The sequence below is a fragment of the Brachyhypopomus gauderio genome, chromosome 10, assembly GCF_052324685.1.
Source record: "Brachyhypopomus gauderio isolate BG-103 chromosome 10, BGAUD_0.2, whole genome shotgun sequence".
Lineage (NCBI taxonomy): Eukaryota > Metazoa > Chordata > Actinopteri > Gymnotiformes > Hypopomidae > Brachyhypopomus > Brachyhypopomus gauderio.
In genome coordinates, this window is record NC_135220.1 from 1,917,716 (window position 1) to 1,931,690 (window position 13,975).

General features: G+C 47.0%; 1 protein-coding gene across 5 annotated transcripts in view; it reads left to right on the forward strand.

Moving 5' to 3' along the window:
- The window catches only part of fignl2 (fidgetin like 2), a 50,528-nt gene that overhangs the window by 20,035 nt on the left and 16,518 nt on the right, over positions 1–13,975 (forward strand). For 4 of the 5 annotated variants that reach the window (XM_077018592.1, XM_077018590.1, XM_077018591.1 and 1 more), the window contains exon 2: positions 12,846–12,993. In XM_077018592.1, coding sequence (XP_076874707.1) covers positions 12,969–12,993 — 25 coding nt within the window. In that variant the 5' untranslated portion in view covers positions 12,846–12,968. Of the gene's footprint in view, positions 1–11,021; positions 11,161–12,845; positions 12,994–13,975 lie in introns of those variants that run through there. The other variant, XM_077018589.1, reaches the window with a different exon arrangement.

A 13,975-nucleotide genomic window follows, 5' to 3' on the forward strand; every position in this document is an offset into this window, starting at 1 on the left:
TGGGATTGCGGAGGTGAGTGTGTGGAGACATAAATGCCATTGGACTAAGGAGACTTATTCTGCTTTCTTTATACCACAAAAGATCTCTTATTTAGGGACAACATCATCTCCTGCTGTGTCTCCTCTCTCGGAGCTCCCTGGCTGTCTGATGTGCCCATGATTCTACTATGCAGTTTATATGTCAGCTCTGTGGAGATTGTTATTAAAGTTATATGTATCACAGGCCCTTACTCGTTGCCCCTGGCTGTGTGTATATTGCATTGTTATTAAATTTTGTGCAGAATCCTTTTCGCTCGGGTTTGGAAGAGCACAGCCTTGCTGGGTTGTGCAGTGATCGATGCTTGTTATAGGAAGAGGTATTGATTTCCTGCTCATCAGCATCAGATATACAGGTGATTGTTCTTCTGCCTTGGACAAGAGCGTTGCCTTAGCCTTCAGCACTCTCATTTTTGCTCCAAAAATATATTGTGTATATGTATATATATGCACACACTCACACACCAAGCTGTCTTGCAGTCTTTCTGAATCCTTCAGCAGGCACAAAGCCCAAAGACTGAATGTTGGGTCCAGCATAGTATGCCAGCACATTCAAAGACTGCTGTTGAGTTTACATGCAGACAGGTGACTCCATAAGGGTTTTCATAATAATGCTACAGTGTAGTTGCTTTCAAGGAAGAACTGTGGTCTACTTCTCAATATGAACATTCTCACGTGGATGCGGAGAAGACTTGATGTTTCCTGTTGCGAGCGCATCACACTCCCGGGTGTTTTACGGCTATTGTCAGGCACACGGTGGAGCTCTTGTGGTCTGGAGTGCTGGCAGGGCAGACGCTGGCTCTGGGCTGCCTCGTATTGATTTCACTCCAGCATTTTGGCCACAAAGTGAACGTGTGTCAGCATTATGAGTCATCTCATTTCCCGCAAGCGGGCCCACCACAAGTGCGGCTGGGCTTGGAGGTCGGTACCTCCGAGAAGGTGTTTAGAGTCCGTTACGCGCTGTGGAGTCATTGATGTGCTATGGGTACGAAGTACCCTTCCTGGAAACGCTGCTCGTTTCAAAGCATCACTGAAAGACACCGATCTTTTGATTACATAGACTGTACCACAATAAAAATAAAAAAACCTGCCAGTCTGGGAATTTGGCCAACGCTGGCACAATAGCTGGAAATCCATTTCCATTCAGTTAAAAGCGGAGATGTGTATTTCTCGTCATTCTTACTAATAAGACAGCTGCGGTTTTGAATGTAAGGAGTGACACGCTGAGGTTTCCAGGTTTAACCAGGGCTTGATTCACAGGGCACGGTGAACACCGCCAGGCCCAGGAAACATTAGCCACATTAGCGTTTGCTGGGTTGAATCTCTCCGGCTGACTGTGGTGTCTGTTGAGCTTTTGGAATTGACGGCTCTTTGATGAAAGAGCCTCGCCGAGAATGCATGGAGTGTTCAGCTGTTGGTAACGAGAGGTGGACAGAAGCCCAAAACAGAACTCTGTGACTGAAATGCAAGTAAAAGCAGCTGAACAAAACTAAAATAAGGGGGAGGGGGAGTTTTGATGATGTATATGTATCTATAAAACTGCAGTGCGGTAAATGGCAGTTTTAGTCAAACAGTCCCCTTTTAAGACACTAGCCCTTTAAGCGAAGAGAAGACGGAATTGGATGGTGGCAAAAATATCTCGTAGACGTCATGGTTTTGCAGAAGACACATCTATTACACAATTGTGACAGTGATAATTGTGGCGGTGCTTCATGGAGGTCTGGTGCCTGCCAGGACCTGTGCTACCAATTCCAGGAATAGAACCTCTAGGCACAGTGCATTCTGGGTCATCCACAGTGGCTTTGCTATGTAATTGGCTCTAAGTGAACTAATTTTCTAATAGCTCTCTTTAGAAAGACATTTGTTGTTCTGGGTCCGACAGTGGGTCTGACAGGACAGTTGAAACAAATGCGAACTTAACTCGAATGCACTTCTGTTGAACCTCCCGTTGTCCGACCTTCATTTCACTTCTGTTTTGGTTTTTTTTTTTTTTTTTTTTTTTGTTTTTTCCTGCGCAGTGTTAATGAAGAACTGAGATCTTCTCGAGCAGCTCTTGACAGGGCGGTGCTTTTCTCGTCTGTCGCCAGCTCGTTCCGCAATTCGGCCAAATTGCCGTGTAGGCCAGTCCGACCGGACGGGCGAGCATTCCTCGCGCAGTGTGGGGGGCGCGAGCCGCGAGTCACGGGGCCTCGTGGTGTCGGCGGACGCTGCCTTGACAGCAGCTAAAGAATGAGCTCTGCTGTGAGGATGGACTTCTCCCACGGCAGGAGCACAGTCCGCTGCTTGTGTTCGGGCTGTGAGGGATGACATGGAGATTACCCTTCATTTTTATTAAAATAGCACTTAAAAACAAACAAAAGAACACAGGTGACTTTACCAGCATGCCGTTCACTAATGTCAGGTGTGTATATGACCCGACCAACAACCCGACCAACTCGCCACTCCTGGCATCTACCCATTTTGTCATGAACTACCACCCGAGACCTTCTTGCTGACCTGACGGTTTCACTAGGGGGTTTAGCAGCTCCCTCTCTTAAAAACATAGTGTGAAATCTCTTCCCTACACTGATGAATAGTCCTCGTCCTCCCTCGTCCTCCTGCCCTGGAGTCAGACAGCTGGAGGACGGCGGGGTGGAGGACTGGCTGCCGACCCAGTGAGCGCGGCGCGCACCGCCACAGCGAGGCCGGGGCCGCAGGAGGGCACGGCGGGTTCACGCTGCGCTCTCCTCTCGCCCCGCACAAGTGCAACGCGACCTTGATGCGTGTATTTTCTGTCCTAGAATTGCCAGAGTAAAAGTTAACAGACCTTTGCAGTGTTGTTTAAAATCCCAACAAGCGAGAGCATAAATGTTACGGATAGATTTACGGTCGGGGTCTTTACAAGCCGAGCTTTGTTACAGACTTCTTCCTCCTGAGGGATTAATAACCCTCACAACCATCAGCTTTATACAGTAAATATATAAAGAGTTGGAAAACGAATTCAGTGACCTCCAGTCCTGTGGGCAGCTGCTTTAAGTGTGTTGTACCAGCCTTGTGCTGCAGGAGCGCGTGTAACCGGGCATGCCTGCTCCGTGACGCCTCCTCCACGGTTATTGTTGAAACACGTTGGAGGAGGAAGAGCACCGGGGGGCTGTGGAGATGTTCTCCTCATCATGAATAAACGAGAGCATGCACAGCATCGTAAAGTACAGAATGGTGAAGAATGCTTGCTACACAATTAACCGTTGAATCTAATGCCTTATACTCTGCAGCCCTGGAGGTAGGTAGGTGTGTGTGTGTGTGTGTGTGTGTGTGTGTGTGTGTGTGTGTGTGTGTGTGTGTGTGTGTGTGTGTGTGTGTGTGTGTGTGTGTGTGTGTGTGTGTGTGTGTGTGTGTGTGTGTGTGTGTGTGTGTAACTGCGTGGTTGTAAGTGGCTAGGGGGAGGGGGTGGTATATGTAATTGAAAATCATTCAGACAGATGTATACTTCAACCTTGGAACACTGATGTCTTAGGCACTAATTGAAGTCTTTGCATGCACCAGCAACAGAACTGTGTATGTGTGTGTTACAGAGACATGAAATTGCCTTTTTTTGTTAGTTTTTGTTTGTCTTGCTGTATGTAGATACGATTATTAGCTATAGGTCTGTACTAATGAACATAATCTTAAATCCTTACATATGGTGAAGTGCACAGACTGCTGTATATTGGTACAGGGTATAAGGGCTTTAAAAACTTTATTAAAAATGATATATTAAACTTACTGTGCTTTGTTACTAAAATGAAAAATCTTGTAAATGTGCTGCAGGTCATGTCAAACTGTATCTCAGGAAGTTCAACACAGCTCTTTCAGCAAACTGTCCATGAGTTGAACAGCACACAATTTCTGCACCTCCAGAAAATAGGTCCCCCACACTAGCATGGTGTCTCAGCCTGTGTGGATCAAATTAATGTCTGATGGATGACTGATTGTGAACTCAATTAAAGACAAATTATTGGGAAAGATGGACAGTAGGAAACCTAAAGGGTGATTGAATTATCGGAAGTACCAGAAGGGGAAAAGCCCCTTCGGGCCATCCCTCTCTAGATGGCCACCTGGAGATCCCAGAAGTCTCATCTCTGTCTCTGGTGAGGTCTCTGTGTCTCATTCACTTCTCAGCAGCGCGATTCCTGTTTCTCCGATTCATCATGTTCTTGAATGTTTTGTCGTGTCATACAAGACTAATATACTGGTCTTTTTTATAAATGTAATGTAAAAATTTTTCATTTTCCTATAAATATTGAGTTAGTGTACAGAAACACAGACTATTCTATGGTGTATCTAGTAGCAGGAAGTGTTTCTGAGCAGGAAGTGGAGAGACTTCATCATACAGGCCAGTCTTCCGATCAAAGGCATCAATATTCCATCAAGGTTCCAGCATCTATCGCTTGTGTGTGTGTGTGTGTGTGTGTGTGTATGTGTGTGTGTGTGTGTGTGTGTGTGCGCGCGCGTGCAAATTTGGGAATATTTGTTGCATGTATGACAGCAGCAGCTGTCCTGTCCTGTGAGCTAGAATAGGTGCAGTAATGAGACGCAGACTCTGTGAGAATATATGTGCATAAATATTGGCATTTGAGGAAATCTAATTCATAGAACACGGCTCTCCGAATTGGACTTGTGCCTCGCACGCCTGGAAGCTATTACAGATTTAATGTGGGATTTGGACACAGCGTCGCACGGAGACGCATGCGGAGACTCAATTGGAAACATTTATCTTCTTTGCTATTGGTCAGTGAGTGAGAAGGAAAAACGGGTGAAAAAAAAGAATGCAGCTGATTGGGAGGGAGAAGCTTTATTGAACAAATCTATTTCAGTCAGCCGTCACACACCTGCCGGAGATTCTGCCAGGGTGATGCGGAGTTCTGCCTACTCCATCTGTTGATTTGGAATGTGTTGGACACAATCGACCACGTTCTGTTTTTCCTGCCTCTGTTTTCTTAACCTGAGTGTGTTTAACCTGGTGAGAAACAACATCCCTTTACACACCCTTTCTGGATTTTGTGGTCCTGGTTTTCCGGAGGTTTCCATGAATGCAACATAAATAAAAAAACAACGGTAGCTGTAGATTTCTGTGATACAAATAAATTCTGTTTTACGTTTATTTTTATTTATTTACGATTGTACCCAGTACAGAGCTTCCCCTGTCTGTCCTCGTGTTTCTGTGTGGCATGAATAGAAAGCAAGCCCTGAAACAGGATGCCTATTTGTGCGTTGTCAGTGGAAACAGTGGTTGAGCTGGACCAGATGACCGGGGGCTTTTGTTTGCGGTTCTGTTGTTTTCAGATGTTCTAGAACACACCAAGGCCATTTTTGCTCCTGCTCGAAACGACGCAGTATTCATGGCATTCTCAGATGCACACAGGCTTCATTCTTCTAACCTGGACACTTGCATTTATTGATAAACCTCCAGGAAGCTGCTGATGTCTGCTCAACATTGAACCCCCCCAGGCGAGACCCACCCTGGTTCCTGTGCACTGTGGGTGGGTTGGACACTGGTGTCTCTGTGCCTGTCTCCAGACATCACGGTGTCTCCGCTGGCAACCCTCTCGTTATTACAGCCCCGGGCTCTGTCCTGTGGCACACCCGCGGAGAGGGCGCTCTAATTGGCCTTGGGGCATCTCTCTGGCCCCCTGTATGCTGCTCGGTGTATGTGGTGAGGGTTGGGGGTAAGACTGGCAGGCGGTACCGTGATGCCTCTCACTGTCTTTGGGTGCATGCATCCCCGCCATTGATCACCACTTGTTACTGCCGTTTGTCACATGCAATCCTGACAGATGAATTGTCCTTTTGGAAACAGAATCCATCTGTGATCAATGCATCACTGGTACCCCCATCTCTTCAACAACCTCAACAACTATTAATCACTGGGAATCAGAAAGAAAATCAACAACACTTGATATTGTGGGAATTCATTCGTTTTCCCTAAACAACATCGGGAACAGCAGCTTGAATTTTAAGCAACGACCACATGTAGCTTTTCAAGTAGCTTGTCATTGATTGTGAGATAGAATGGGAGGCTTAATGCTTAAATTGATTTCCTTGAAGTTAAAGGAAATTTCTATTAATTTTGATTTGATTATTGTGCCGCGCATTTGCATATGGACTTGGCTCCAAGTCCTGCTGGTCGAGATCATTAACAAAACGATCAGCATTCTTGTGCGAGAAAAGTGACCCACCCCAGGCATAAACTGTGTGGGTTGTGCTGTCTTTCTGTGTCTTTCTGGAGCTCCTGACGGAGGTTGGGGGGGGGGGGGGGGGGGGTGCACTTAGATAGAGGCAAGAAAATTAAAGTTTGGACCATAGACTGCGCTGTATAAATTCAGCAGGCACTGTTTTCTATGGTCACTTAACAATTTACAGTATAGAGCTGTCTGATGGTGAATAAGGAATGAATATCGGAATTCTCCACATATTGTTTTCAAATGTCATGACTGAAGGGTTTTATTGTACTCTTTCTGTTTCTGTTCACTTTGCCTTTCTTCTTGTATTTCTCTCTCTCTCTCTCTCTCTCTCTCTCTTTCTCGCACACACACAGATTAATGTGGTTAAAACAAACCTCTTCTTAATAGTAATAGGGTGGATAGTTGGCCACAGTAACGGGACTGAGTCCAGCAGCTTGTCAATTAGGACACGTCTGTCTTCAGTTTGAGAATTAAAGCCTCCTCATCTGCCCCATCTTATAGCTTCAGACGTGCCCGCCCCTCCGGTATCCCAGCATTCAACACCACTCTCTCCCCTAAGCCCTCTGGGAGACAACTGGGCTAAGCCACACTTCACATTGACCATTAGCCGTGTTGCAAAGCAGAAGCGTAGTAAAATAATAATAATAAAAAAATGTGCTTAACTGTTCTTTCAGTGCTTAACTTAAATTTAGTTGTTTTACAGTGCAAAACAATTCTTCATATCAGAATACATGTTTGGTTTTTTTCTGCAGACCCGAGCTAGATTGGGCTTACTTTTGACTATCTTATTAAAACTCTTAAATCTAAATGCATCATGGATGACCTTTCGTGTTCCCGATGACCTGGCGGGCCCAGCCACTGCTCTGCTGGTTCACGTTGCTCTGTCACACGGTCCGGCTGGATTAGCAGCCTGTGTGAACGTGACTGGTGTGGTGGGAGAGGGTGGTGTAGAAGGAGAGCGGGACACGGAGCAGCTGCTGCCTCCTGGGGCAGGTTCCAGAGAGCAGGACCTTCAGTACAGCCGTCCTGAGACGCCTCCTCCTCTTCCCCCCTCCTCCTCTTCCCCCTCCTCCTCTTTCCTCTCCCTCTCTCTTTGACTTCATGCTCTCCTCCTCTGCTCTCCTCCGTGTGAGAGCAACGAGCAATGAAATGAACTAATCCACTACCCTTTACACACCAAACACTGCGTGACATTGTTGAAGTGGACTAGATAAACATCTGCACCTTCAGCTATGTGCGCACTCCTGCAGGGGAAGTTCCTCCAGGTTCCTCCCAGCTTCTCCGGCTCTCCTCTTAATGGTCCAATTTTCAGCTGTTAGAGACAGAATTGGAATAATAAACAGCTGAACCACCCCATAATAATCCTGCTGACCTCTCTCCCCCTGCTCCTCAGAGCAGGCCCCTCTTTGCTACGGCAACTGCTGGTGGGCTTGAGTTTCAGCCGGGGCTAATCTCCACCGCTCGGCCTGCCTGCCTAATGAAATCACATCACCAAACCCCAGTCACCTGCAGGTGATTAGTGCCATGTGCAGACGCTGGCAACACACGGCCTCACACGGTCCTGCACGGACACACACGGTCCCGCGCAGAGCACGCTACGCCCGGGCACGCACGGTCCCGCAAGGGCATGCAGCCCCACACGCGTGTGGACGTGCACGGCCCCATGTAGACGTGCGTGCCCATTCTCGTGCACACATGGACGTACATGCTCATGCACACACACGTTTTCTCCCGCTTACTCCCACTTACACGCATGCCAGCACTGGTCACACACACACACACACACACACACACACACACACCAGCACTGTGATCAGATGCCCCCAGGTTGCCGAGGTCTGTTTGCTGCAAACGGCTTTAGAAGATGATGCAGATTTTTCTGCCGATGTTTTATTTTGCTACTTTGTTTATTTACCACGAATAAGAATGAGGGGAGGGCCAAACAAACGAAGCCCAGCCAATCAAACTTGCTCTTCAGCAACATGCAAATTGGGAGCTATTAACAAATGTGGTAAAAGGCAGAAAAGAAAATATATTTTTGCTGTTTAGCTTCACTCAATGAACATTTCCTTCCAAAAAATGTATTTATCACAACTAGGAGCTCAAGTGTTGAGTGTTATAAGTATCCTTCCTCCTCAAATCCGTTGTGTTGCTAGGGATTTTGTTCTAGTTCTGAATCATTTGGGACCTGCAGGTCAGAGAAACACGTGAGCGACCCCTTTGCTTGTGTCTTCTGTACTGTATCTTCGGCTCTTACTCGGTGAGCTTGGATCAGGAAGGGCTTCATCGGTGCTTCACGTCACTGGTTGTTCTATTGATCTTCTCCGTGGAACCAGAGGTCCCCTCTCGGGCATTACTCGTTTTAACTGCATGTGTCAGTTCTCCAAGTCGATTCTCTGGTCTTCTACATGCCCTGCGCTTCACCCTGTGTGGCAGCCTACTTTTAAAGTTTCACTCAATTCAGATCAAGCCGATTATAGTACAAGAACATCTGAGGGGACTGAGTCTTCAGGAGCGACGTTCTTTCCTGCTCCAGAATGGTGCTGTCTAATAATAGACTCTTCTTATTTTCGGATCGGGGGGGGACTTGACATTATTTCTCGTGGCTTGTGAGCAGTGTGCAGCTGTCACCCAGGCCAGGGGCTGAAGGAGAACAGTCCAGTTCAACACCCAGGCCAGGGGCTGAAAAGAAAATGTCCTGGTCTGACACCCAGGCCAGGGGCTGAAAGAGACCGGGCCAGTCCGACATGCTCTTGTGGAATTTTATAAACAAGGGATGGTAAAAAGAACCTCTGGGTTCTTGAGTCCTGTTCTTGTGGGCATCTACAACCACTGATGTGTGGTTGGGGTGTGGGAGCTGTTTCCTCAGTGGGGTGCTCTGGTGGAGTGACACCTGTCAGACCTACAGTGCTTTAAGCTCTCCCTCTGGATCTCTCTCTCAAATGCGGCTGCTTTTTGGTCATAGTGCTGCCCTCAGCAAGCCTGTGGAGTATGGACTGCTTGCCTCAGCACTAATGGTAGATTCCCCCCAACCCCTCGGGAGGCAATAGGCAATAGACACACCACACCGCCTACCTACAGCCATATTCCTCCCCTATTACAGAAATAATACTCAACCAATCACAGTTCCAAACATACGACAAGTCTTATCTTAAAGTACAAGGGTTGATGTACAACACATTTGCATCTTGCAAACTGGAGTACTTTTTGACTGATATTGCTTGACCTGGTCACTTCTTCTAAGAGTTTTTAAAAGGCAGATTAAAATGGTCTACTGTTTTCTGGAACGTTCCCTGGAGTAGCGCGGAGAATGGTGCTGTTTGGGGCTTTTTGTGAGGAAGTTTAGTCTGAATGGAAGCACTACTGAATAGCAGGATCAGAAGAAAAGGCCTTTGTTGGACAAAAGGCTCGTTTTTATACACGCTGAAGGACCAAGCCGCTGTGTGGAGTCGGCCTGGAAGCAGCCTGTGTGCTTGGTCCGTATCTCACTCGGGGGTTGAACCCCATCGCCACGGTGAGCGACAGCCAGGCTGCGTCACGCCCTCAGAGGTTTGCCCACAAAACCCTGTGCTCTCTGATTTTAGGCGGGAGACGTGACTACACGCACAAGGTGGCAGAGGCCCGCGCTCACTTCCTGGTGGTAGTAAATGGTCATGTGACATGGCAGGACTGTGCGCTGGGGATGGCGCCTGTGTTTGGGAGGCCGTGTAACAAGATGGTTCGTAGCACAGCACAAAGATCTAAAAACAGACCCTCAGCTGTGCTGATGCGCACCACACACACACACACACAGAACTCAAGGTGTGCAGAACTCGGTCCGTCTGTAGAAATGTGAGGAGAGGAAGTGGCTGTAAACAGATCCACTCGGGTAGCTCCTCCCTTGCTAACACGCTAAGTGGTTTCTAGCAGTGGTCTTATCAAATATAAACACACACACACAACCACAGAGACACAGATTGTCCACTGCCTGTGGTTGGATAAAAAGTCTCAACAGGGTGTTTGCGTGTTTGTTCTCGGGGAAAACCTCAAAATAAGCAATAACCATTTGACATCCGTTCCAAGACTGGATTGGTGTCAATAAAACAGTCCCCATGGCTGCCGCAATCCTCCGCTGATGTCAAACCCTGCACCATCTGCAGAAACGCTACTGTGCTCTCAGCATTCATGTTTCCATGCAGTTTGTCTAGATAAGGTTATTTGGTTATTAACTTGCTGTTCAATATGCTCCTTTGTGGTTGGTGTTCTGTCACACATACACACACAATGTTTGTTGGCACTTCTCAGTTAATAGAAAACACACTGTTGTGTTGTCACCGCAAACTTTGGCTGACAGTGGTCAGGTTTTCAGAGTGGTTAGTTTTAGTCTAACACTAACCGTAAACTCCCTGGAGGGTAAACTGAGTGTCTGCCCTGCCCTCAAACCAGCAACCCGCCACATCTCTCTCTCTCTCTCTCTCTCTCTCTCTCTCTCTTTCTCTCTCTCTCTCTCTCTCTCTCTCTCGTTCTCGCACGCTTTCTTTCTCTCCCCCTCTCTCACTCGCTCTCTCCCTCTGTCTGACCAGTGCTCTTTGAGCTTGATTGGTCAACTGCCCCCACCTCACTGCCCACCTCTCTCTCTCTCTCTCTCTCTCTCTCTCTCTCTCTCTCTCTCTCTCTCTGCTTAAATACTTTTAACAAAAAAGACAGGAGGAGGCAGAGGGGGATGGGAATGGCGGGGGAGGGGAATTGAGTGTGTGTGGGGGTGTGTGTGTGTGTGTGTGTGCTCTGTTGTCACTGGGGGAGAGAGAGAGAGAGAGAGAGAGAGAGAGAGAGAGAGAGACAGTTGAGTCGTGTCCCATATGTGGAAAAACACAGTCCTGCACACACGATCCTCCGGATTATCTAAGTGGTTCTGAACCTGATGAAGAAAAGCAGGCATGAAATGGTAAGATTTCACCTCCGTCCTTCTGTGTGTACCATCACTCTCCTTACTAGGCTGCTAGGAACCTAGCCAGGTAGCTTGGTGTTTGCTTTTCTTGAGTTGCAAATGATTTGAAAAATCTGCATGGTGAATTTTGCCGAGCACCCAGCCAGTCTCCTGTGTTCTCTCTCCTTCTCCGGCTGACGGCTCCTTGGTGCAGTTTTGTTTTTTTTTTGGAACAGGGTCGCAGCTATTTGTGCAGATTTCTCTCCGTGCAGGTGTCTGGTGTGAGGCGCGCGACTCTGGAGCGCCGGTTCTGACGGTCCTGTGTTTGGGGCAGATATGCTCGTGCGCTTGCAAAGCTGCAAAAAAACAGAATGTGTCAGTGCTGATTCTGAGGGAGTTTGTTTCTGAGCTTGGAAGTTTTGAAGGATTAAAACATTTTCTTTAAAAACATTTAGAATATTATCCTTGTTCAAAATTGCCATGTACATAAGGATAGAACTAGATTTTGCCTTTAAATTTTTTGTACTGAATTTTTAGTTTAGGACATGTCCCTTGCTGACCTTACTGTAAAATAATTTTATTTAAGTATCATGTTTGTTTTGTCAAATTTTCTAATGAACTTTGTCAAACATTTTCAAACGGACTGCCCAGCATAGCTTTGTAATACTGGAATCATCGGATCAATAGCACAATAAACATTTATGTATTTGTGTGCTTCTGCCTTTGTTGACAAAACCCTCCTCATGATCCAGTTTGGCGTTTTGTTGTAAAAATGCAGTTAGCTGATATCATTTGGGGCTGGTGTCTCAGATTCCCAGCGTGACGTGGGAGCTCAGCATTGTTTGGCTGACGTGATTATGTAATATTTTTCATTCATGTGTGATCTGCTGTGACTGGCTGGAAGAGGCTGGCACCTCCAGCCTAGCACGCCCGCCCGCCCGCACGCACACACACACACACTCACACGCACACACACTGCTCCATGTTCACCATTGTCAGCTTTACTAATTATATACACACACTGCACTATATATATATATAATATAATATTATAACATATATATTAACATAATATTAATTATATATATATAGTGTGTGTTATAATTTACATTTGTAAATTTGTATTTCTTTCTTAATTTGAGGTGAATACTAGTTTGATTCTGTTCATATTTTATTCCAGTTCTTTCTTTTCAGATACTTTTATGTTTGGGGCTTCCAGTGAATGTCTGAGCTTTGAGAATGCTGGACTAGTTTGAAATGTGCGAGGCCTTGTGAACGTGCTCTCTTTATAGCTGCTGGGTGCAGAACACAGCAGCACTCTGGTATGCACGGGGCGTTTTTGTGCGAGGCTGATTTAGAAAGCACTCTTTTGAGGCTGGACACAGCCATACAATCAGCTTAATGCCTGCATGCAGGTCCTTCATGAATAGCCCTCTGTGTGAGCAGTCCTCCCAACCAAAGACTCCAAACACAAGTCCCCGCGTCTGTCACATTCGATTTGGACTCGCCGTGTCCGATTTGTCTATTAAAAGTCTGCGGGCGGCAGGAATTTTGCGCAGCAGCGTGATAGTGCTGTGTGTATGACGTGCTGTGTGTATGACGTGCTGTGTGTATGACGTGCTGTGTGTGTGAGACACGTTTTTTTTTTTTTCGTACCAGGACTGGAAATGTTGGTCTATAATCGTGTTGTCCATCCGTTTCAGGGTGCTGATCGTGATCTCTGGTGACGTGACGCATGCACACGCCAGCGATGGACTATAGCCGGACGGACGCCATCCTGGGTCTCCCCGCAAAACTCTCACCTTAATGGAAACCAGGCCCACAGAATGCTGAGTTCCATTGTCCCCTATAGTAAGTCCAGCCTCCCCTCCTGTCTCTCCCACATGACTCGCGGTGGACGGTCCCTGTCGCTCCAGCTGGAAAATGTCTTTTGATTGTTTCAGCTGGTGTTCAAGCGTTGGTGAAAGAATGTGAATGATGAGACTGAATGTGAATTATGAGACTGAATGTGAATGATGAGACTGAATGTGAATGATGAGACTGAATGTGAATTATGAGACTGAATGTGAATGTGAATTACGAAAGTGAATGTAAATGAGTGAGTGTGAATGTGAATAATGAGTGAATGTGAATTATGAGTATGAATGTAAATTTGAATTATGAGTGTGAGTGTGAATTGAGAGTGAATGTGAATGTTGGACGTCTGATACGTACTTTAGAGCCTCTGTTGGTCAGGACCGCTGTGCGAAACTTGCATGTTTCACCTCAGAAACGGAGGGAAAAAATGGAAGCAGAGGGTGGTGTGCGTGTGTGTGTGTGCGTGTGCGTGTGTGTGTGTGTGCGTGTGTGTGTGTGCGCGTGTGTGTGCGTGGTCGCAGTGGGGGAGTTGGGGGAGTTGATGGCTTTAGCAGTAGAATCCCCATAGTCCTGACAGTGTCATCTCACAAACCCCACTCATTTCAGCAGAGCTCTCTTTCCCCCCCACACCCCTCCTACCCCTCCACCCCTCCACCCCCCCCTACCCAATCAGATCTCTCCTCCTTGGGCCGGCCTAATAACTGACGCGTCCAGTTCTAAGCCCCGTATCCAACCCCCCTGCCAGGTTTCCTTTGGCCCTGTGGCCGGCCTTCTCCCAAACAGCATTGTTTGTTAGTCAGCATGAGGCTTTTCTCACTCCATCAGCGCGGCCCACGAATCAGCTCCACAACCACTCTTCTGGTCTCCTCCTCTCTGCTTTGTCGCCGTGACGACTACATGAAAGGCGGAGGGGGGAAAAAAAAAATCAAAGCCAGCGCAGAGTCCGATCAATCCGAGATGTAATTACGCAATCACA